Below are 25153 nucleotides of genomic sequence, written 5' to 3' on the forward strand. Positions count from 1 at the left end.
TTTAATAACCAGTTGCGATATAAACAAAACAACTGATTTTAAATGTTGTGGTAATTTTTTTTTATTAAAAGCAACATGTAAACAAAGTCTGAAAAACAACTGTAACATTTGTATATCCAGTATTCCCACCACTTGAGACAATTTATGAATTAGGAAAAAATTAAGAAGTACCTTCAAGAAGCATAAACAAATTATAAATAAGCTTTTGTTCTGCTCAAGATCATGTAAAATATTTTACAAAAGCTGCTTACATAACAATAATGAACACTGAACCCTGTTGAATGTGAAAAATTGTATAAAGTTTACAGAAGACACGTTACATACATACAGTCTCTGTAAACAAATTCTGACTTCTTTTCTTGAATCCTGCCAATATTCATATTTACCAAACTAATCTAAAATATGAATATTATATTAAGCTGAAAAATTCTGTAACAATAACATTTAAATTTTGTTCTTTAAAATATACGCATATAAAATATGATGACAATTATTAGCCCTACATTACAAGAAAAATGAAGCAAATTAATACGTCATCTCCCACATTTCTTGTGAGTGCCAAGATAATTCGGTCTTTTGTGCCTTAGTTGGTCCATTTCTCTTTTAAATTGCATTAGCATGGTGCTGGAGTAGAAGAATAAAACATTCTCGTATCATACATGACAAATGATTGGATTTCGTTTACACATGGTACCATTTGTATAATATCTTAAGACTGGTCAGTACAACTTTTAAAACTTCAAAATTGGACTAGCCTATTTTGTAATTTTTTTCATTCAACATGGACATATTTTAAAACTTAATTCATGGAAACTAGGTGTTTGTGTCAGTTATTGTTATATGTCATAACTCTGGAAGAAACAACTGATATATATACATACTTCAAAGATGTGAGCTCTGATATCAGTCCTTTCAGCATCCGAGTTTCCTTTGTATCTGGGTGTTTCTCTTGAGGAGGTACAGCAGCCCCCACATCCCTGGTAGATCTGAGTTGTACCAGTTTCTGGGGGGCTGTCAAGGCATGTGCTGGGGATTGGAGACAAGTCTTACTGTGGTCTACAGAGCTGGTATTTTCGCCTGGCATAGGGTAATGGCACACCAGTCTAAGAATAAAAAGAACAAAAGTGGGAAATGGCCATGCAGATTAAATTTGAAGTCTTAAAGTTGCTCTGCCTTAATGCAGTTGTAGGATAAACAAAAGTTATACCCAATTACACACTTCCTGCTTATTTTTCTTTAAGTGACATTTTTTAGGGACATTTTTTATTTTAAATTAATGTAAATCAAAGTCTCATGACATTATCTTTTTCAAAGTGCATACCCGTTTCCCATTCCAGCTTGGTCCTCTTTCATAAGATCTTCCCCTAGCTGAAAAAGTTGAGAGTCACTTATGTCTGGGCACTCATCTGACTGAGATACTGTCTTAACACCTACAATCTGTGGTACTTCTAATGACCTTAACTCCTCAATACACTGGCTGAGTACTTCTGACACTTTAGGTTCAATGGCAGTTGTGTTGTCCCTCAGTTTAAAGACTTCGGTACTGTCTCCAGCCATATCTGGGATGGTACAGTCTCTGGGGTTGTTGGCCATGGCACAAATTACAGGTGTAGAAACCATGGTACTATCTCCAGGAATGGCACTGGTATCAACTACAAGGGAGCAACTCTTGGTACTGTCTGCTGACTTGCAGTCCATGCTTCTCTCACAAGGTTCATGGTCTGTGACATTATCCCTTGAACTACAGGTGGAACTGTTATCAGGCTCAACACATGTTGTTGTGGCATCTCTGGTGATACTAATTCCAACTTTACAGGACTTTGTGTCATCTCCAGCCTCACAGGCCATGGAAGTGTCTCTATACTCACAGGCTGAAATGTCCATGTCTCCTTGCATCTGTGGTGTACTACCCTCTTTGGGCTCAAAGGCTATGGTAATTTCTACAGATTCACAGTCTATATTACTATATTGAGATTCACATGCTGAAGTGGACCTCTCAGGTTCATCTACTGTGGCAGTGCCTATCTCACTCACCTCTTTCATAACAGCTCTATTATCTCTTGATTGAAGTGGGAAAATATTACCAATTATTTGTTGCTCATCCTGAAAGGACACATGTGTACTTGTCAAGTTTACAGTTTTTTGTGTGTATGGAAAGACTTCACCAGGTGTTTTAACTGTAATGTCCTCATATTCTGTACCATTTATAGTCCCAAGTGGTGAATGTTGAAAATTTTCAAAGGGTTCTTCTACAACACCTTTTTTTTCTGTAACTGATATTGTTTTTCTTTGTATTTTGTCTTCTTCTCCATGTGAACTTTTTTCTGGGCCAGTTCCTGGGGAATTACTTGTAAAGGTAACTGTAGTTTTCTTTGTGTCATTACTTTCAAGTACCACAAGAGTTTTTACATTACATTTAGTTCCTATTGTGTCTGATGTTCTTGTACTAATATTGGCTTTGTGAAGACTGATGCTTTTTGATGCTTCTGTCATTAAATCTGCATTAACAACTGTAGAGCCAGGTGTTTTGTCCTTTTTGTGAGACTGAAAACTTGTCAAAGATTTCTTGAATGTTTTCCTTTTGCTGAAGTTGGGTTTGATCCTTGCAGGCTGCGACAGAGGAACAAAATCATCATAGTCAGATGTGACTGTTTTACTGTTTGACACACCTATCATTATGTCATCCTGAGATCTTGCTAATATTGCCACAGGGTTGTACATGTAGTCTAGGATGATGTTATTTGCATCAAATTGCTGTGCTTCTGCTATGCATTCACTGTGGATAGGCTGGGACTGATCAGTCTTGTTCTCCACCTATAATGGATTTGAAGAAGTCAGATAATTTGAATTTGAATAACTTGATGTCATAAACAGATTTTTACAAATATTACTGGGTAGTAGGGTACATTCTAATGCTGAAAACTAGAGAGATAAACTTGCTCAATATCAGAAATTTAAAATTAAATTTTGAGTTTCGTGATTAATGGAAAGGGTACATATTTATTACAATAATTTAAACTTCAACACTGACAAACTACCTTTGTTTCTCTGCTTTGAAAACCTGCTTCACTTGTTCCATCGCCTTGTATAGTTTTAGCTTGTTTTGCTATTACATTCCCATGATTATTTGATTCACCTGTATAATATAATTATAATTATCATTTTGATTTGTATATATGCACAGCACTATTTATGTAAAATTTTGGCCTAAAAATATCCATTTAATGTACAGAAAATTTTGCAAACAAAATGTTTCAAACATATAAAAAATAGACAAGGAAAAATAGAGAAATACTGATAATGCATTTCTCATTTGTTACCTTTGCTTGAAACTGACTTCCTCTTCCGTCCGCTAAGTGCTTTGCGTTTTTGTGCAGCTCCATTGGTTTTATGCATGCTCGGCATCGTAAAATCATCAGATTAATCTGAGAAAAATAATGGATACCATTTACAAATGTGACAGGATCAATATTGGGATTTGAGTGTTTTCACATCTCTGTATAAGTGCATTGTTGATGAGTTTTCACATTTTCACCTAGGGTCAAGATGTTGTTAAGGATTCCTGCTCTCCCATCTTCATCCTTAAGTGCCAATCATGTTGATTTTGCTGTACAGTTTCACATTGCCTCTTGGTCAGAAAGGTCTTTACCCAAGGTGCTTTTGATGTTACTATAACTAATACTACATTCCAATGCTTTAATTTTTTCAAAATTAATTACCTCAAACTTTCAAATATAGTTATTTGTGGTACTTAAATCAGTAATAGTCAAGAACTATAAATTCTCGATGTACTTAATAATATTAACAAGCCAGCAAATGGGCAACTACCTAGTACATGAATCTGTAGTTTAATATACTATATGTGAGTTTTCATTGAGAAAGAAAAGTAAATTTTTCCTACCCAACAATCATCGTTCTAAATTTGAAAAAGATCAGTAGCTTTACAAGATATTAAGACAAAAAATTGACTTAGGTTTTGGGAAACTTTCAGATGTGTCGAGTTAATCTCAACATTAACGAAAAAAGTATCTTCTCATAAAAAAAGGTCCTTATCATGCAGGTTGATTCAATGACATCCACACTGTAGAAAGATAAAGAAAATTATAATGTAAATCATCATTACTTTACTAGTATTTGGACTAGAGTCTGTTGGTTGAGCATAGCACGAAATTCATGCACTTTTATAGGTGTGTACAGCCAGTACATGTACATATCAAAGAGTTCTTAACCCAAAGGCAGAAGTTTCGTGCTTGGTCATGACTACATGAGAAGAGACATTAACATTGCCTCGGTGTTGAGCCTTGCTCAGATCTTTTTCAAATAGTAATATATACTTATCGCAAGTAAGTTCCTTTTCAATAAAACGAGCATTCGTTTTCTAGAAAAGCAATATTAGTTGCACTTACGGTGGCAGTTATAAGAGATAGTGTGATGAACGGACGTCTGAGTAGCTTTTTTGCTACAATTCATAAATGGCGGGTTTCTAACAGCAGTCACCGGTTTACGGTAGTCGTAAACATAATGACTCCGATGTTCGTCAAATGTTGGTGGTGCTTGTTACATAATTAAGCCGTCTAAGTGTCCATATGATGACATATTATTATGCGCGAAATACTTTTTCATGTAAACCATGTACCTGAAAGTTAATAAAAACTAGACCGCTTCCTCTCGCCGGCCGCTGGCCTACTCGACTCCCGTGATACAGCCGTAGACCTGGGAAGACATACCATCATGATTTATTATAATAACATATAACACCAGAGGCGGATTTATGATTTGGGGAAAGGGAGTCATAAAGTGATACTGTTTCATTATTTGGCAGTGGTTTTCACACAAAATTATTTAAATTTTGTTATAGATGATTGGTTACGTTTTATATAAAAAAATTACAACGTGCAGGTCTACGGGCGACTAGTAGATCACCTCAAAGACTCAAAATAAATTAATTGCTGAATTAACTGGGTAAATTAACCTAAAAGTCACAAAACTAGATTACTCTAGTACAGAACCTACCTTTGTTTAGCTTTAAATTTACAAGTTTACCATAACACAAATAAATAAATGAAATGAAATAATAAAATAAAATCAGTTTTAAAAGTATTTTAAAAAGAAATAAATGTTTATATTATAGCATTGTTGGAATATTGCAAAAAAGACATCTTAAGTTTTGTATGAATGTGTTTATTTCCATTATGAAGCTTAAAGCAGGTCTTAAATTACTCATAGTATTTATATTTTAATATATAACAATATGCCATCATATGGACTCTAAGATTAGTTTTACAAATTCACATACATGACAGACAAATTTAAAAGCACTAACATTGAATTTTATACACTCTACAAAGGAAAATTTCCAATTCCCCCAATATTTAAACAACTATATTTATTGATTGTTGCTGATTATAAGTAACTTTTATTTTCACATAAATTAAATTGCTGAATTGTCAGTAACCATATAACTTACAGCTGGACTGAGTGATGTCAGCTGATGCCATAGCCTGATGAAGATATGACTTGAGTAAACAAAATCTGCATGAACTGTTCTACACTGATAAAAGTATAATAATATATTAAAGGTATACCCTGCATTAAAAAAAATGCCCCAAATCATATTTTCTTTATTGATCATCTACACACATTTTGCAAAGCTACTTATCTTTCATTAATGTAGACCTTAAAAAGAATAAAATTCCCTCTAGGTAGACATTTGGAACAAAATTATATACATAGCAATGACATATATAAACTATTGAATCCAAGGGCATAGAATGAGTCCAGCAAAGATTTCAATTGTCAGTAGGAACTTCTCAAGGAAACTGATTTGGTGTGAAAGTCTTGGATAAGATACCTTTTATTCGACTCCAAAGCCTTTTTTTATCTTAAATCAAAGTATAAGCATTTGACCATCACTCAATGTATCATGTAGTTTCATCTGAAGAATATGTGTAAGCTTGTTTTAACAAAAAAAATCCTATTATCAAATTGAAGGTAAGGTCTCCATCAGTGCCAGTGTCTATCAGCACAGGACTTTATCATTTGCAGGTATACATGCATCCATGCTACAATGTCAGATCTCCATTACAAATTTTCAAAAATTGCTTAAGTCTTATTTCCTGCTGGAAATGGGTCTTCCCAAGCTGGTAATTTTTCCACTACTTTTCTGGCTATATTTTTGAAGGCCAGTGCCTAAAAATAAAAGAGAAAAAATGCAAATCTATTAGAAATATTACAGCTAATAATTTTCAAAGTAAAAAGGGCATCTAGAAATTAAGAAAGGCAACCATTAACAATAATTGTACAAAATAACATATACCAATCCCCTATATTTAGTAACAACAGTGCTATTCACTAGTATGTAAAACTTTTAACAATCCTGACCAAAAGTATCTAATTTCTTTTTCAAATTCATAATGAGTTCTTGTCACTTTCTTATTTATAAGTCCAAAATAAAGGTTATCTGAGCTGACTGTCTAATACGACATCATGTTAGTATAAAATCAGACCGTTCCACATACCTGTGGGCTCCCCTCTTCACTGACTACCACTGGTTTTCCACTGTCACAGAGTTCACGGATCTTTGTGTGTAGGGGAATATCACCTGAAAGGCATGACACTGCATCAGTGGCATATTCTCTGATTTTTCTGAATAATTTTTATTGTACTCACAATCTTATATATTATTAATTCCCTTTTAAACTCTTTCCTTTATTTATATTATGTTTTATCTTTGCTGGCGATTATATGATTCGATGATTTCCCTAACTTCAGACAGTTGTTTCCAACAACAGCAGATGCACACTGACACCAAAGGTAAGTTTCAGGTAATCTCTGAAATTCAGTAACTGCAAGGCCAGTCATGCTTACCAAGTATCTCCAGACCCATTTCTTGTGCCAATTTGTTAGCTCCCTCTTCCCCGAAGATGTGTTCCTCATGCCCACACTTGGGACAATGGAAGACACTCATGTTCTGTACTATACCCAGCACTGGAACCTGAACTTTCTTGAACATCTCGGCCCCTTTCCTGGCATCCAGGAGGGCAATGTCCTGTGGTGTGGACACAATTACAGCACCTGCAGCAGTCATTTGAGTATTGAATTTATTGTCAACTTGATTTATGACACAGAAGTTTTCACAGTTTAACTAAATTATAAACTATAAGCAAACTAATTGTCTATTTCAAATATTCTTATTGCCTTTTTGCTGTTGAATTTGGATTAAAGTAAACATTTTTGTAAGTTGTTACAATTTTGAATTTCACATATTTTACACTCCTTTTATGCAGAATTACAAACAAAACAAATAATGGAGACAGAGAGAGATTGATAAGACATTAAAATACAGACATCGATTTCAACTGGCTATTTATATACTTGTTATGTTGTAAATCAGGCCCGTAGCCAGGGGGGGTTCGGGGGTTTGAAAGAACCTCCCCTTTTGCTGGGAAAAGGTCCACTCTGGGTAAAATTTGATCTAGGTACATGAAGTTTTAATGGGAAAAGGTCCACTTTTTCAGAAAAAGAACCCCCCTTTTGAAATTGCTGACTATGGGCCTGTAAATGATCACTGAAGAAAAATTGTCAAAAATTTGAACTTGTTAACTGAATAGTATCAATATTCTGATCTGGGAAATTATCACTTTAGAATTTATTTATAAGTCAGAAATATGACAAAATCTGACTTGTGGAATAATGACCAATCATTTTCCTACCTGATATGGGAATATTTTGGGATAATGTTAACTGTGTGTCACCTGTGCCTGGGGGCATGTCAATAACTAGGTAGTCTAGAGGGCCCCACGCAACCTGTAATACAATTGATAAAATTATTTAATCATATCAAGATCTATAAGTGCCCATGTGCAAAACAAGCACCTTTAAAGTACTAGTATAAGCGTGTAATCAGGATTTTTACTTAGAAAAAACTAGGCTTTGACAGTGAAGTTTGTGTCATGCAGCAGACAGAATGAACAGTCAAGAATGGATCTAATGAGCAAACCAGCAGCTTGGCAGTTTGTTGATGCAATGCTAGGGACAATAAGAGTAAAGGTCCACACTTTCTAACTTTGTAGAGGAACAGATTTCATATCGGTCACGGAGTGACCAAAACCTCTGTAAGGTAAAGCTTCAAGTTAATGTAGAAAAAGAAAAGTTCAATTTCACAACATAACCCTGATACAATTAGCACTGAAAGATATTTGCGTTATTTGGAAGAGAAAAAAGATTAGTGTGCGTCAGATAGAGTAGGAACTCTGGTATGGGATGAAGTGAAATCTAACTATCAAATGGGTTTTGTGTACATGTGTTCAAAAACTGTATACCTCATACATTTCCTCTTATTTTCCCTATCAGCACTGCCTTGGTTCAAGAGAGATATAGGGAGAGACTTGCCAACTGACCTGTCTTAGTAACCTTTGTATGGCAGACATAACCATGAGCCCCCTCCAAACAACTGGTGAACCCTCGTCCACAAGAAAACCCATGGACATACTGTAATCAAATAAGCCTGTCCTTGAAATTACAATTCTTATTAGCAATGTAAGACTGTAGAAATCCCCAACCTTAAAGACCCACAAAATAGTGCAACATTTAACATACGTATATTCTGTAAAAGTTGGTTTAATAGTTTCTTGTCGCAGATAGTGAATGTTTCTCTGTTTTCTGTTTTGTTCAGTCTAGTATCCAACATACTGTATGTTGTATTCTAAGTTCTATATTGATAATTGTTTCTAGTAGCAGAAGGATGTCATTAAAAAATCTTACCATTTAATTCCGAAGTTCACTAATGGCATCATTAGATTTTCTGTAACAGCAAATAAAAATAAAATGCTAAAACAAATAAGGTTATTGAGATGCTGTAGCAGCCTTAAAAATTGCATGCAACACAACAAATTGCAACTGCTTTGCAAACACTTGCAAAAAATTGGCAAGAGAGGGAGGGGCATTTTTCTAACCATTCTTTATGTTTATTCTGTAGTTACTGTAAGCTTACAATTTTTATATCAATTGGGAATAATCATTTGATAAAAATTTCATATGCTGGGAGAAATCTACATATTACATATCACTGCACATGTACTTCACTTACGTTCATTTAAAAACACCTGCCCTTCAAGGTTCATCATCCTTGGGATAGAGGGGCCATACACATCAGCATCTAACAAACCAACCTGCTTGTCCTAGAAAAAATAACTTTAATTATTTACTTTTAATCACCATCTGGAACATTTTGTGTCCTACTAAAAATTTATTCTTGAAGTGTCACCTAAAATAGGAAGATTTCTTTTTCTGCAAAAGCATGACAAAAATAATCAGTTATATAAATACCATATAATATTAAATTATATTTCATTATATAAATGTCATATAATTTAATATTTTCTTAATTTTGACACATATTGGGGAATGCATAAGGCAAATACCTTGTCATTGTCTGCAAGAGCTAAGGCCAGGTTTACTGAAAAATTGAGATAAAAATATCACTGACACCATTTTCTGTAAACTTTTTTGAAAATAACTAATACTAAGCCTGTTGATTTAAAATGTTGGCTGTTTTTCAGCTTTGCCAATGCTATGTGTATGATGGCCAGGATAAGGTGAGAAGGCCATGTTGTTATTAGTAACAATACAGTAAAAATATATACATTGATGATAATTGACAATGATTCTGTTATATTCAGTCAATTTAGATATACCGAGAACTTGCAATCACGTATTATGAGTGGTCCAGTCTGTCTTTAAATAAACTGCAAAATATAACTTAGCTCAGCAGAGCAGAGTTTAATGGTATAACCATGTGCACTGAGACCATTTGGATCACTCCAGACAACAAGACAAGGACTAATTCAGAGCAGGAGAGGCCACACATTACCTGCTACAGTGGACTTGCCCACCCCACCCTTTCCAGATGCCACCACAATGACCTGTTTCACTCCTGCTATGGGGAATTTCTTTGGCAATCCTTTGGACATCTGTTCCTTGACACCAGGCGAATCTGCTGTCTTTTTTTTATTGATTCCCTACAAGGCAAAATTGGGGAACTCATACATGTACAATGCACTGTACAGTATATGGTCCATTCCATAATTATTTTTCCTTCTTAACACCTTAACCCCCCCCCCCCTCCGTCCTACTCATTTATCATTAATATACCAGTTATTATCACAAAGGTCCAGTGCAAAAAGTAGAGTTACTTACAGCAAAATTAGCATCCAATGGATGATCTCAGTTAACGTACTGGTATACACCAACTGACCAACTTCATCAAGTTTCATTTTGGAATATTTTAATATTAAAATACTAACAGTTACTGACTGTTCAAATGCACATCTTGACATACTTACAAACGGATCTTCGTGGGTGGAAAAATGCGTTTTTGTTGTTGATGAAACCCGAGGAAATGTAGCATAACAGGAAAACAGTGACTTGGCACAATTTCTGGAGATCCAGGCTTTCCCCACGAGGGTCGCCATTTTTTGCTCACGGAATTCCCTACCTCGCTTCCATACAAGAAACACAGGCATAAGGAAATGTCTAAGTAAAACCCATTAGCTTGAACTGACATAAATAAAATATTTATTTCTCAAAATGAATTAAAAATCTAAAATTAATTAAAACGCATTTTTAGGCGCTATGAGGGACATCTGATGAGACAATCTAGAAAAGAGTGTATTGATTTTTGACCACGTGCCTGTGGCATAAGTAACCTGGCACGATATGTGGACCAGTGTACGCAGCATACAAAATGCAGCAGGATTTTGAGTTAGTTTGCTCTGCCACAGCCAACAGTGGTAAAATACCTGTGTACAAGTATAAGTCAAAGTCGACAGGATTAACCGTGTCCATAGCTCAGGTAGCTGGGCCAACCGTAAGCGGGTATTTTTGCTTGGGTAAGTTGTTCTGGTGAAGCCAGCTGCTGAGACCAGTCGTTTGCTCCATCTTAGGTCAGCAATACTTTGCGGTCTATCTAAAATGCCTGTAATTAGATACCTGGATGTAGTTCTACTTCTGTTTGAAATTAAGCCTTGTTACACAATATATATTTAAATAGCCGTTTGTGCAAATACCAATCTCTTGAGCTAAGCTAATAAGACAAAGAATTTGACCTATTTTCAGCTAGACTGAACAATTTACCTCTAGTATATATAGTTTTATTTATATTTATTTTAATCAATATTATTTTACTGACCTGCTTTAATCCATTAGATGTTTGTTAAGTTAGAGTGAAAACCATCTTTAATTTGTGTCTACACAAGTATATATAGTAAGTAAACATATACCAGTAACTTTTCTGCTCCCACGTGCACCGGCCCTCACATGCCAGACTACTTAGTACATTGTGCAAGTTATATTCATTTAATACTAATTGAGGTAAATTTGGGTGCTTATACCATCAAACAAGACAACATCTGCCATATTTTCCCAGCTACTGAAGCTCATGATGATGATGGGTTACCCCATACCTTGGAACATTTGGTCTTTATGGGAAGTGAAAAGTACCCGTACAAGGTAGGATTTTGTCTAAACTGGACACTTGCCAAGATGTAAAAGTTAAAGGGAACTCAAATACAATGTAAAAGTAATAGATATGATGATGCCATAGGACATCACACTATGACAAAGCTTAATTCATATTTGTCAATAAGTCAGGAAGAAAAAGGTTCCAAGGTAAAATTACAAGTATTATTTTCACCAAACGGAAGTGTTTATGTGTCAGTTTAAAGATTTACAATCATGTTCTTCTGACATGCTTTCAGGGTGTATTGGACCTGTTGGCAAACCGCTGCCTGGCCTCTGGGACTAATGCCTGGACTGATACAGACCACACCTACTACACCATGCAGACAGCTGGAGATGAAGGCTTCCTTACCCTCATGCCCATATATGTAGAACATGTGCTTTTTGCTACTCTTACTGTAAGTGTATTGGAAGATTTGCATTCTGATGAACTTGGGTATTCTAAATTGTGGAATGTTAAAACACTTCTTTGGTGCATTCATACATGTGAAGTTCAGGCAGATCTTAACAGGAAGCAGTTCATATTCTTACCGGGTACCTGTCATCAGCCATTAGACTTTCTGATAATAACCCTTCTTCATATCGCTGCATTCCGTTGAAAAGCTATCTGCATCTGATCGTAGGTCGCATGACTCTTTAGTTATGCTTTTATGTCCTGAGTGGTCTGTACCATCATCCACTGATACAGGAAGAAAACGATCAAATATTAAGGAAAAAAATTGTAATTGATATGACAAAAATATTAATTATAGGTTGGATGCCTAGTTTTTTCAGGCTAGGATATACTAGTGCTTTTCATAATATGTCATAGAGAGTTAATTTAAAGTTTGAAATTAACTAAGAAAAGCTGAAGTGTTGATCAATAATTTAATGATAAAAATATTTATCTGGCTAATTTAATAAGAAATTCCTAGTATTGACCCCTAGAGTAAGTATTATATTATATATTTCGTCCTCCAGGACTCTGCTTACCTCACAGAAGTTCACCATGTCACAGAGCAAGGGGAAGATGCTGGTGTGGTCTACTGTGAAATGCAGGCCTGTGAAAACACGGGGGAGGAAAGAACCAGACTCGCCCTTCTCAGGGCCATGTACCCAGGGCATTGTGGGTATAAGTCAGAGACTGGGGGAATGTTGGAAAATTTACGCATAAGTACCTCAAATAAAAAGGTAAATTGCATTATTTTTCTCAAATATTATGGTATTATACAATTATTGGGCAGACTTAATTTGGCTTGAGTTTTTTTTTTTTTTTTTTTTTTTTTTTTGCAGAAAAGTGATATCAACCGAGGCAGCTGTAGAAGTACCATTGCTGCGAGCTGATATTAGTATATGAATGTTAATCTTTTACCTTAGGTTCAGATAATAACATTTACTGTTTGTTTATTTAAGAAACACACTATTAACCCAGGATTCCATTTTTTTCTTCTGTTTACTAATTTTTCTCTGATCAAGGAAAGAACAAAACCATAGAAAAATATCATTTCATTGCAATCAATAATTCTCAACGAAGGAAAATAAAAGCAATATAAGTGATGCCAGTTATAAAGATTTATATAATTTCCATAGGTTGTGAGCTATCATCAGGAGTTTTATCGCCCAGAAAATCTAAACCTCATTATCACTGGTCAGGTCAATCCCCAAGATGTGTTTAAGGCACTAGAGCCAATACAGCAGAAAATACTAGCAAAGGTAAGTGATAGCAATGTCTGTGCATCTGTATTTATGCCCATTTTGGGTCAATCCACTTACTCTTTATTATAACAATTTTAGTCAGGCACTGCCTTTTCTTCTGGTCTCTTTAATGGTTTCTTTGAATGTCATATGCTTTATATATATTGTTCTTTTTAGGGTAAACAAGCTCAATTTGTCCGTCCCTGGCAGAGTGATGTTCCTCCACTGGAGAATTCAGTTGAACAGATTGTCTGCTACCCCTCTGATGATGAAACTCGGGGCCTAGTCAGGATGGCCTGGAGGGGACCTAATGTCAAGGTCAGCGAATTGTAATGGCCATCACATCAAACAAAGTACAGTCTCACATAACATAATCAAGGTCAGATGTGATGATTGGAAGTGGCTCACAATAAGTACTACCTTTTACTATAAGAAGTATTCAGTGGTGTAATGTCAATTTCCGTCAATGCAAACACATTTAGTTTTGTCATGTAGCTAACGCACTGAGCACCGTCACACAAGTTTTCCTAACCTTCAGCTTAAAGAGAGATCCTCTGGCACTTGCTTGTGTATAGTTGTCATAAAAAGTCAGTTTTTGGTATAAATGTTGGATAGTGATATGAAATTGTAAAATTTAAAGAAAAAACGTGTAAATTGCAGCAATGTGAGTGTTATTCATTACTTACTTAACCAAAGACTTCTATGATTTAAGGATCTGTACACACATGTTGCACTGACTGTGATTTTGGACTACCTCCGAGATTCTGCTATATCTCCCCTACAGAGAGACTTTGTGGAGCTGGAGGAGCCATACTGTTCAAATGTGAGAAACAGCTGTTGGTATTCATGGTTTTAGTCCCGACACGTCTTGGGATATTTTGAGAACTCTCGTTTATTGCATTTTGTAGATCTTGTAAAGCACAACACTGGATTGAAAGTTTACATCATCCCTGTGAATTTTCAGGCAAATGTGTGGAGAAATGAAAAAGAAATTGTGCACAAGATAAATCAACTTTGTTTTGTTTTTGTTTTTTGTTTTGTTTTTTTTTGCCCATTACCAAATAAGAATGTAGTGTTTAACCGACCATAACCCCTGATATTGCATGTAAAATTTAAATGTAATTCCATGTTCATTTTGCTTAAAGTCTTGGCTTTTTAAAAACACATACTTTGTATGGGTAATAAAGGCACAAAAATAAATTATAGCCAAGTTACTGAGGTGACCCTGCTTTTAAAGGATAGCTCACAGAATTAATTGGGCCCAGCAAAAGTTTATGGGTCATTATTAACCAGTACCTATGGGGTGAAAGCGGGTGAAGGAGGTGTGTGCAGTCTGTTCTGACGCTTCGGAAGTGGTGAACTCCATTTAATTCTTTGGCTAAATGAGAGACAACAACCCTGTATTGATCTTTAAAGAGAGTTGCGTTGATATTTTTGTGTGAGTTTTTCTGAGGTCAGTTAAAAGGGTGACTGAGGATTGATTTAAGAGATTTATTTGATTAATTTCAGGTGTCATATTCTATTATAGAAAACCGAGAGATGTGTCTTATGCTGACATTCCAAAATGTCCGAAAGGAGAAGCTGAAGGAAATTAAACCCAGGTATGCTCTTCCATAAGCTAAAAGTTTTGCTGAGTTCAGTAACTTATATCATGTATATGTGCAACTATATGAAACTACATTGTTTCATTATAATTTGTTTACCTTTTTGATTCTGTTCCACCAATCTATGTCTTATATGATAAATCTGTGCAAACTTTTAGTATTTGCTAAACTATTTGAATAATCAGCAATTGCCCCTATTATAAAGGAAAACCTTATTTCGCCATCATATTATTGCTTTTTTTAATAAGTTTGTTTGTGATTGATCAGGTTGTTGGCCACCATTGGAAAGATAATGAAGAGAGAGGAAGAGATTGATAGTAAGAGAATGGAGACTGTGATTCACAAAAATATTCTGGATAGTATGGAGAGGGTAAGTCTCAGAATTAACCTAAAAAACAAGTTACATCTGACCTTATGTAAGTTGAAAGTGTGTTAGGTTTCACATTGCAGTAGAAACGACATTTTGTTAGGTGCGACACTGAGTTGCATCAGAAAGTTAGTTAAAGCAATGTATCAGACGTGGTAGGATGTTTTGTATTGGAGGATATTGGATTTGACTGATGATAGATATGAAATTCTTATTTTTATGTACAGACACAGATGTGTCTGTACATATAGCCATCACCTGCGTCTATCGTCGTCGCCGTGCACTTTCACCGAAAACACGATAAGTGGAAAATCGTTTTCTCTTTTAGTTTGAAACTTACAGAATTGATAATTATTTATAATACGCAGGTCAAGTTCAAAAATCAGCACGATCAGGTCATTTTTAGGGGAGTTATGCTGTTTTTTCACTTTTTTCAGCATATATGCAGCACCGATAACATGATAAGTGGAAAACCATTTTACCTTTTGGCTTGAAACTTACAGAACTGATGAATATCTATAATACGCAGGTCAAGTTCGAAAATCAGCATGATCGGGCCATTTTTACAAAAGTTTGCTGTTTTTTCACTTTTTCCAGCACATATGCAACACCTATTACAGATTTTAAGGAAAATTGATTGGCCAATTGTCTTGAAATTAACAGGAGTGATCAATGTTACTAAAATACAGATTAAATTTTGAAAATAAGCTTGATTTGTTAAGTTTTGGTGAAGTTATGCATTTTTTTGTATATAAGTGTTTTTTCCTCAAATTTAATTCTCAGGCATGTTAACAGTCTCATTTTGTAACTAATTAGATATGTAAAGTTGTTCTTTTGACATTTTCTGCATCTTAACAATATTGTTAGTTGATTATATAAAAATGATGGTAAACCTGTTATTGTGTATTGTGTAATAAAGTTTCAAAAATGGAAATAAACTCCTGTCTTTACAGTTTGTCAGATTGAATCATTCACTATGTTCAGAATCTCTGAATGGAGCAAATTAGACATATAAAATTGTTCTGTTGATATTTTTCCTATGTCAACAATTTTTGTAGTTGATCATTTAAAAATGACAGTAAATTGATTATTTTGTTTTATGTAAAAAAAGGTGCTGAAAATGGTAAGAAAATCATTTCAGTACAGTAATCTCTTGTTTACATTTTGGCATTTTGAAGGTGTGGCTCTTAACTTCCATGGCCTTGAAGACCTTTTCATGTCACGTTTTCGGAATATCCATGATACTTTTATTTTATTATTAAAAATTGATGGTTATTATACTGTTAAGCATTATGTAATATTGCATCAAAATGCAAAAAAAAACTATTTTGGACACTGATGACCATCAAAGGAAAACCATGTTACTTATGGTACTTACTGAAAAGTGCATCTTGTGTTGGAAAGTCAGTGTGATTGTTTTCTGTTTTGTAAGCAGTGCAGTTCTATAGAGTGCTATATGATGGTACTGTATGGACGGCAGTCTATGAAATTGTCCCTTGGGTGATCGCTAATTAAATTGAGGTCAATAAAGTCTTGCCTAGTAATTAATTTTCAATTGGCCATTAAATGAGATTGATGATTGATGATTAAATTTAAAGGGATAATAACTGTTCGTTTTGGCCAAAAATCGAATTTTCCTGGAGTAAACAATAATTTTCCCATACTTAACAATGGTAAATGAATCAATTTCTACATTCAAAGTTAGTCCTTGAATTTTTTCTAAAAAGTTTTTTTCTTTTTTTGTAATAACCTCTTAAGAGATTATAACAGAGTATATCCATCTGTGGAGGTCTCATGGTGCAACGACAAGCTCAGATATCAGAAAAATAGCTATAACTGCCATTTTTGTGGTAAAACAGAATATATTTACCGTGAGTGTCAGAGCAACTTAAAAGCTAGCTTGCTAAATATACCTTGTGATGGAGTCGCTTTTACTAAACTCTGACGAACACCGACAATCTGAGGGCGTTCTTCAAAATTTTGCCTGGGGTGCTTCCATATTTGGAAGTCACACGTCACAGCTGTGTCAGCCTGGATCCATATTTGGAAGTCGTAAGTCTTGTACGTCACAGGTTTAGCCGCCTGGAGCTGCCTTTCCCGCCTTGCGCTGACGTTATCTCGTGCAGACGAGACAAGAACCAAAGTGGCTGACGCGGAGTTAGAAGTTTGAATTGAAAATATCTTGCAGTCAAAGGTCAGTGCCACAATACAAGCAACATTCTGCTTTAAAAACTGATTTTGGTGTAGCCATTGCGCAGCCCTTATAGTGGTATCGGGCATCCAGTGTAGCTGTCAAACTTGGCACACGGCAAGCATGTGTGCTTATATCTCAGGACTAAATGTTCTTTGATAAGCAAAAAGTACAAAAACATTGGATATACCTTTTTCTTTTAGAAACATTATTTTATTTCTCACTTTACATATCTTAAATACAGCAAATAAAATTAAATAAACGTTTCATTTTGGTCTGATGACATTCAACTGCAGATTCACTGTGGAGCAGTTCTATTTGATTGACGGAAATCTAACATGGCCGCTGTTCGCTAGAGCCTGGTATTGCTTATATGGGTTATATATGAAATCAAGATCGAGCTGGCAATACCGGAATCTAGAACCTAGGGTAAATATATTATATTTCTATGAGTTTTTTTACAATGTCTTATTGTGGAATATAGATCTCATACAAAGAGTTATTATCCCTTTAAGTGTTGATTGTGCTGTTATAAGTATTATTTATTATTGTATCAAAATTGAAAAAAATGACCTATTTTCTGCATCTTTTTAAGGTGTGACTCATAGGCCTGAAGACCTTTACTAGTCACATTTGTAATTTTCCCTTGGGAATAAGTTCAGAGCTATAAAGTCAATTAAGATTCAAGTGGCCATTAAATGAGATAACGTAAAACACACTTGTTGATACTGTAAACTCCCATAGGTTAAGTTCTCTGCAAGATAAAGTGTCCATAATAAGGAAGCAGTGATAATTATGCAGGTAAATATTGCTTAATATTGCAAATAAGTTTTCAAAAAAAAAAAATTATTTTGTGTAATGCCAACATTAATGCTATTGATGAATAACAGTGCCTTATCTATCCTCAAACTCAATGGGGTTATTCATATCATGTTAATACAGCAAGATTGAAGGTTTGAATAGCTGCTTTATTGGAATTTTTTTTTTTTTTTTTCAAACACTGGCATTTTCAAGATGTGACTTTTAACCCATTCATTTGAACCTCTGCGCATTTTCTGCATTTCCACATAAGCAGTTGTATTGGTATTTATGTCTTTAAACATTATGTGAATTTGAACTCTCGTGGTCCTGAAACTGTAATCTTATTGCAGGGGTGGATTGACACCATCCTCTGGGCCTTCTGGAAGACGGTCAGATTTTAATGTTTATATTGACGGGTATCTATTTTTTCTGTTGGAAGACCATCAAAAATGGAGGATGGATCAACAAAGATAATTTGGAATACTGTCAGAAAATATATCTCCTGTTCGCTCCTGTTATTGACCATGTTATCTGTTCATGATTAAAATTCAGTGTTGATTGACAGCATTATTTATTATTGCATCAAAATTGACATAATGACCTATTTTTTGCATCTTTATTTTCTGTTTTTTGTCTGTACATTTGACAGCTTTGCTGCCTTGTTACTAATATCACCCTATTGTGATGTTATGTTCAATGGAAGCCTTCTCTGTTGAAGTGCCTGCAGGTAATCATATTATTATTACGTCTAAAAATGTTTTTTCTGCTGTTATGTTTTGTATGCACTGCACTTGTGGCTTGGCTGGGACATCAGAAGTACAGTTGAACAGTGATATTTTGTGTTTTATTTTAGTTGGAGTCAAGACCCCATGATCAGATCGCTGGAGATTTGATAGGAGATTTCCTGTTTAGTGACACAGGAGAGGAAGTAAGACGGCATTTTTCTTGTTTTTATCCAATATTTCTTTAATCTGCTAGTATTTAAGATTTACAACTTTTTAGTGTTATTATAACAGTGACAGTATTTGTATTTTGATCTCTGCACCAACACTGAAGACGGAAAACAAATTTTTGTTTTTCAATAATGCCTATAGCTTATATGTATTTTCTGAAGTTTATAGAGCAGCAGTGGGAAATCTATTGGATTGATTAATCTTCCAGCTGGTTGAGAGAGTGAACCAGATCAAAATTTTCAAAAAACTGAGTAAAGAAAACAAGGACTACTGGTACAATTTGCTGAACCAATATTTCATGACCTGTCCTTCTGTTACTGTAAGTATTATGGTTATGGTGAATTATGATTTATAAAGTATTACAGAGACTGTTAGTTTTGATCATCTGTGTCTCCCTTTTCCCTAATTGCCTACATGGAACATATTTTGGAAGTTGTTTGAGACACCAGACTTTATTAAATAATTTGTAACATGTGTCACTATATTTACTTTGTTCCCCCAAGGTGAAGCTTACTGCAGTGGCTGTTTCGCTTTCTAATATACAACTAAATTGCCTACAGATAGTATCCATACTTATCCTTTCTTCCAGATAATTGGAGAGCCCAGTAAGGCGCTCCATGACAAGATGGCTGCCACAGAGAAGGAACGTATAGAAGAACAGAAGAAGAAATTAGGAGAGACAGGGTTAGCACAGATGGGGGAGAATCTCAGAAAGGCTTGTGAGGAAAATGAGGTAAGCTGTGTGATGTTTTGGGGAAATGTGTTTTGAATGAGTGTAATAAATTCTGAATACTGCAATATGTTTTTTTTTTTGTTTGTTTATTAGTTCATATGTTGTTATAAAAATAAAGATTATGTGCTCCCATGCGGTTATGTTCAGGTGAGAAAAAGACTTAAGATGCTGCTGGGCTAGTACTGATACATGTAATATGTAATATTTTCAGATATGCTTCCTTCTGTGCATCTTGTAGTAGCATCATTTTTTTATATATAGATGCCCCATAACTTCCAAAACTTATTTTTGTTTTACTTTAAATTTACAGAGTGGCTTTGTTTGGTAAAGAGGCAGGTTGCTTTAAAAAAAATTAGCATGATTGGTTGACATTTACAGTAATTTTATGTAACAGTCCATCAAAATTGTCCAAAACATTGTTTTGTGCACTTTTTTCTGCATAAGGTCTGAACATTTCACAGTTTTGCTGCCTTGTTTCTGTATGGTGTCTGTATATTTGTCAGCTTTGCTGTCTGTTAGTATACACAATTGCTCTTTTGAATTCAGATTGAGGCACCAGGAGAAGTCGTCACCAGTGTGGACATTCCAAATGTCAGCAGCATTAAATTCCATCCAATTACAACATGCCACTCTGGCCACCCAGAGGCTGATACCAAATTCTCAGGTTTTCCTCTCAGTGATCTTCCTGTGGCATTCCAGCTGAATAGCATTAACAGTAACTTTGTGTCTGTAAGTTTTAGTTGCTTGAAAGCTCCCAGGGAATGTTTTAAAATTACATATGACAAATTTCCCTGAGGGGTATCTGTTAGTAACAATTAAATATCTTCGTAGGTAGAATTTTGTGATCTGTGAAATAAATGATGTTAATGAATGATTATTTCAGTCCTTTTAAAGATGAATAGATAATTGTTTTTAATGAGACTTACTCTACCCATATATATAGTGCATAATTTTCTTTTTAACTCAAGAACTCTAAAACAATTGGTTTAAAACTCTTGGTATGAATCGATATATGTTGATGTGTTGGCTATTTTATTGTCAGTTGTGCTGCTGTATCAATACGGATGCTGTACCTCAGGACCTGAAATATTACTTTCCTCTTTATGCTGCTGTGATGTGTGAGTCACCTCTGATGAGAAATGATGGTAGGATAATCAAGCTTCCTTTTTTAAAACATAACACTCTATGTAATTTTAATATGTTCCTGTCTTTTTAGGCAACTGGTCTTATGATTCTGACAAGAATCAAGAAATATCTGTGAAATGAAGCAGCTTACCTAATTGTTTTTCTATGATCTAATGTGAAATGTTATTATTGTCAGTTCTTTATGAAATTCTGTTAAGTCCATCTTCATTTCTGAAAATGTTTGAAACTGATAGATATGTTGGTAGTATTTTATGTCATCTGGTTTTCATACAGTCCATATTTTGTGGTCATTATGTTGGTCCATAGCTTGATGTGTATATTATCAATGTAATTAATTCACTATTGGTACACTGTGGTGCCCATATGAGTGAACAGCTTTATGATAATTTGAATTATGTATTGCAGAGCTGGTGTCCCATGAGGTTGTCATCCAAGAGTTGGAAGCTGACACTTTGAGTGTGGACACCTCTCTTGGTCTCTCAGGAGGAATGTTCACACATGGAGATTTTCCACAACTGCTTACACTCCGCCTCAAGGTTAGTCTGTGTGTGTGTGTGTGTGTGTGTGTGTGTGTGTGTGTGTGTGTGTGAGAGAGAGAGAGAGAGAGAGAGAGCATTTACTTCTTCATTCTTTGTCACTAAATCACAACATGAGTCAGAATGAATGTGAAATATTCAAGTGTTTTTTAGAATATTCCCATTTGCTTTCACTACCCTAAATCAAGGAAGATACATATTACCACTTCAGGTAGAGTGTGAGAAGTACAAGAAGTCCATCACATGGATTCATGAACTGCTGTTCAAGATCCAGTTTAATGAAGAGAGACTGAAAATTGTAGCACAGAAAATGGTGAATGAAGTGTCTTGTCTGAAGAGAAGAGGCCTGTTGATAGCACAAAACATGATGAAGGATATGTCTTTTGATCAAGGCAAGCACACTAGCACATAAATAGAAATACTGAGTGTATGTATGTGTGCACATCTGCTTCTGTACGTGTGTGTAGTGTTTTGCATACAATTTATAACCTGTGACTTTCTAAGTTATTTTGTGGTCAAAAAAGTTGACCTGTCACCCCTAAGAAAAAAATTGAATTGTTAACGGAATAGAAGTATTACTCACTATTATCTTAGTTGGTTGATCATATACATTTGATAAAGTAAGGGTTTTCTGTCTTGTAGCAAGTAACATGGTTGTCATGGGGTTCATGAGACAGCATACATTCTTGACTGATATGTTGGAGAAATTGGAAAAATCACCAACTAAAGTAAGTATTCTCTCTCTCTCTCTGAACTGCCAGAGATTTATTTTTTTCTGATTTATTTTTTAATGGACTGCAATATTTATTTTAATCCATCAAAATTATTTCAGGTTATAGAGCAGATGAAGAGACTTCAAAAACTGCTGACATTACCAGAAAACATCACAATCCACATGTCAGCAGATGTGACAAGACTAGCACAACTAACGCAATGTGATCCTCATGAAGTCTGGAAACAGGAGCTCCTACCAAAGGAACTGCAGCAGGAAGTGGGCAAAGTGGATTTGACAAAAAAGTGAGTTTTAAAAATATTTAAATAATTTTTTCTGATGCAAAAGAAACTGAACTATGGTATAAAAAACGAAATTCCTGTTACAAATTCCTGTTAATATAAATAACTGCATGTTTATGAAAATATTTAAGAAATTTATGACAACCAGTTGCTCTAACTGATGCATTATTACAAAATAAACATGGAAATGTGATATTTTGTGAAATTTAGAAAGTGCCTTAAATGCAACTGTTGCAATAAAAACCTCTTATTTAAGTATTCTTTCCCTTGTCAATTTTTAAAACTGACAATCGATCTGTTTCTCCAGACAACCAATCAAGTTCTCTCACTCTTTCCTCCGTACCCTTGAAGAGACATCTCAGAGTATGGGGATCATCTGTGGCGTAGCAGCCGTGGAGTCAGCATACCTAATTCTCAGTGTTCCCTGCCTTACAACCTACATCCACGTTGACACTGCACCTGTCATGGTATTCATACAGTACCTGACACAGATGGAGGGACCCATGTGGAGACAGATCAGAGGCATGGGACTGTCCTATGGATACAGGTAATAAGTGTGAGCAGTGACCTAGATAGAGAACTACTGCTTACTAGGTCATAAATGTGATGGAGTATGTAGCTTTTAACCAGCTTGAATCTATGGATGCATATCAGTACTAGTACATATCAGCAAAATAAACTATATAATGAAATTTGGCTTGGACAGTTTATGAAGATTTTTAGTACTTTGGCTAAAATTAATATGTTTTGAGGTTGTTTGAATCATTTGCTGGTTACCCAATCCCCAATCTTGGAGATGTCTCTAAAGCCAGAGGGAGTTGTTTTCATTAATTTTGTTTTTGTTTCAGAATGAGCATCAAGCAGGAGACTGGTCAGCTGTACTTTATCCTGTCCAGAGCTGCCCAGCTGTCCAGTGCCTACAAGCAAGCCAAGATCATTGTGGTAAGGAATTGTGGTCTTGTCCATTTTTAAAACTTATACAAAATGATAATTTAGTTTGGATAGCTTTGATATGCAATACTTTCCCGAGTAGGATACGCAGTACCGAAGTGATGTGATAATAATAATGTCAATTTTATCCTTTCAAAGACTTCTGTGATTTTCATGTAATATTTGTGTAGATGTGTTACTAGAAATTTGAACTTCTTTATTTATAATGTTTATATATTATGATATTTTACATGATAGAATACAATTTCAGGAAGAATTCCTCAGTGGCCAGACTGAATTCACAGAGGTAGATCTGGAGACAGCGAAGAGTTCTCTCATATTTAAAATCATTGAGGAAGAGACTTCAGTCTCTGACACTGCCTTCCAGAGTATTCTCAGCTACTACAGAGGAGTGGAAGTTGACTACAACAGGTATCTTTTTCTCATACCACACCCTGAAGAGTCAGGGATTAATAACACTGTTACAGAAATATATTATGAGAAGAATAGTCTTCCAGTTTTCTCCAGCACAGAGGTCACAGGAAGAGAGTAAAGAAAGGATCTATTTGTTATGAAAAAGTAATAAATAAATAAATTTATTGGTTTTACAGTTCTTTACATCAAAAACAGTTGAAATAAAACCTATACAGTATTGTTTTTTCCATCTTTGTAAGCTTTTTTATTGAATTATTGTAGGCAGCTCCTCCAGGATATTGCTAAGGTGAGCATCAAGGATCTTCAGAGAGTGAGTAAGCAGTATTTCAGCCAGCTGTTTGACCAGACCAAGTCCAGGTGTGCCGTCTGCTGTGACTCTGCCAAAGTGGAAGAACTGCAGAAAGAATTCAAAGAGTAAGAGATTGAAAATCGGTGGAAGATTTTTCAAAAGTGACTGAGTTTTTAGAAACGCATGCATGAGTGCACCACAGGTACAAAACTTGATGGATGGCAAACATTCTGTTTGGACACATGTAAATTGACATGTTGTCAACATGCACAAATTCATTTATTCTTGTGAAATGCATCATTTTATGTGATAATGAAATACATGTATATAAAGGTGTGAAGCAGAAAATGAATGGGCCAAAAGACCTCAATACCTTATGATTAAGAATTCACCAGTATTGGGATATAACATTGTTACTATTAAGTTGCCATTTCAGAATGTCATTCTTTTCTCTTTTTGGTCATCGCAGGTTGGATAGAGACCTGACAGTGCTGCCATCTTTGGAGGAAGGACTTATGGCTGAACTGAAGATGTAGACAATGCCCTGATGCAGAGATGCTACCTGAGCGCTTGATTGCAGGATTCCTGCCAAATAGCCCCAAAATCCTACAAGTGAATTATGCCAGTGCGCCTAAACTCTTGCCAAAAGTATCAAGTCCATGCAATATTTTTGTGATATTGTGCAATTAAAATATGAAAATCAAATATCTATGTTATCTTTTTTTTCTAATGATATACATATTCTGTCAAATGATGTGAATAAACTTTTTAAAAATCTCCTGCTCATCATTAATTCATTGATCATTAATATTATCATTAATTCTTTAATTTAATGAGAGAAGTAATAAAAGACAGCATATATTGCAAGCCCTGTTGAAGAGCAATATGAAAATGGATGACAAGATGGGTGGGGGTTACAGAATCTTTATCTTTTTTTCTTCCTACAGGTAAATCATCAACATT

General features: G+C 35.0%; 3 protein-coding genes across 5 annotated transcripts; 1 reads left to right on the top strand and 2 right to left on the bottom strand.

The window, feature by feature from the left end:
• Window positions 1-36: 36 nt before the first annotated feature.
• On the bottom strand, window positions 37-4734 carry LOC106166185 (uncharacterized). Of its 2 annotated transcripts, none has more exons than XM_087010087.1 (6): window positions 4637-4734; window positions 3321-3425; window positions 3039-3136; window positions 1322-2814; window positions 882-1103; window positions 37-624 (listed from the first exon to the last, which is right to left on the bottom strand). In XM_087010087.1, exons 2-6 carry the CDS (start codon window positions 3403-3405, stop codon window positions 534-536), a joined length of 1989 nt encoding a protein of 662 aa, XP_086866213.1. In that variant the 5' UTR covers window positions 3406-3425; window positions 4637-4734; the 3' UTR covers window positions 37-533. The 2 variants fall into 2 exon arrangements, with proteins under 2 accessions (XP_086866213.1, XP_013400114.2); XM_013544660.2 differs by lacking the exon at window positions 4637-4734 and adding an exon at window positions 4407-4628.
• Window positions 4735-5162: 428 nt separating this feature from the next.
• Window positions 5163-10922, bottom strand: LOC106166209 (iron-sulfur cluster transfer protein NUBPL). The gene is made up of 11 exons (XM_087009480.1): window positions 10800-10922; window positions 10344-10499; window positions 9872-10019; window positions 9423-9457; window positions 9089-9179; window positions 8764-8803; window positions 8400-8490; window positions 7713-7806; window positions 6868-7074; window positions 6519-6601; window positions 5163-6189 (listed from the first exon to the last, which is right to left on the bottom strand). The coding sequence occupies exons 2-11, from the start codon at window positions 10470-10472 to the stop codon at window positions 6103-6105; spliced, it is 1005 nt and encodes a 334-aa protein (XP_086865606.1). The 5' UTR covers window positions 10473-10499; window positions 10800-10922; the 3' UTR covers window positions 5163-6102.
• LOC147762911 (uncharacterized protein C05D11.1-like) lies at window positions 10693-24967 on the top strand. Of its 2 annotated transcripts, XM_087009475.1 has the most exons (23): window positions 10693-10889; window positions 11426-11508; window positions 11757-11915; window positions 12478-12687; window positions 13087-13209; window positions 13369-13509; window positions 13904-14014; window positions 14701-14792; window positions 15063-15165; window positions 19008-19082; window positions 19316-19426; window positions 19697-19840; window positions 20387-20569; window positions 20883-20985; window positions 21392-21522; window positions 21734-21914; window positions 22165-22250; window positions 22355-22539; window positions 22844-23083; window positions 23385-23478; window positions 23738-23898; window positions 24163-24315; window positions 24660-24967. In XM_087009475.1, the coding sequence occupies exons 1-23, from the start codon at window positions 10745-10747 to the stop codon at window positions 24724-24726; spliced, it is 3081 nt and encodes a 1026-aa protein (XP_086865601.1). In that variant the 5' UTR covers window positions 10693-10744; the 3' UTR covers window positions 24727-24967. The 2 variants fall into 2 exon arrangements, with proteins under 2 accessions (XP_086865601.1, XP_086865602.1); XM_087009476.1 differs by lacking the exons at window positions 21734-21914; window positions 22165-22250.
• Window positions 24968-25153: the final 186 nt, after the last annotated feature.

Source organism: Lingula anatina, chromosome 3 (genome assembly GCF_051362555.1).
Source record: "Lingula anatina isolate TDL-2025a chromosome 3, LinAna3.0, whole genome shotgun sequence".
Lineage (NCBI taxonomy): Eukaryota > Metazoa > Brachiopoda > Lingulata > Lingulida > Lingulidae > Lingula > Lingula anatina.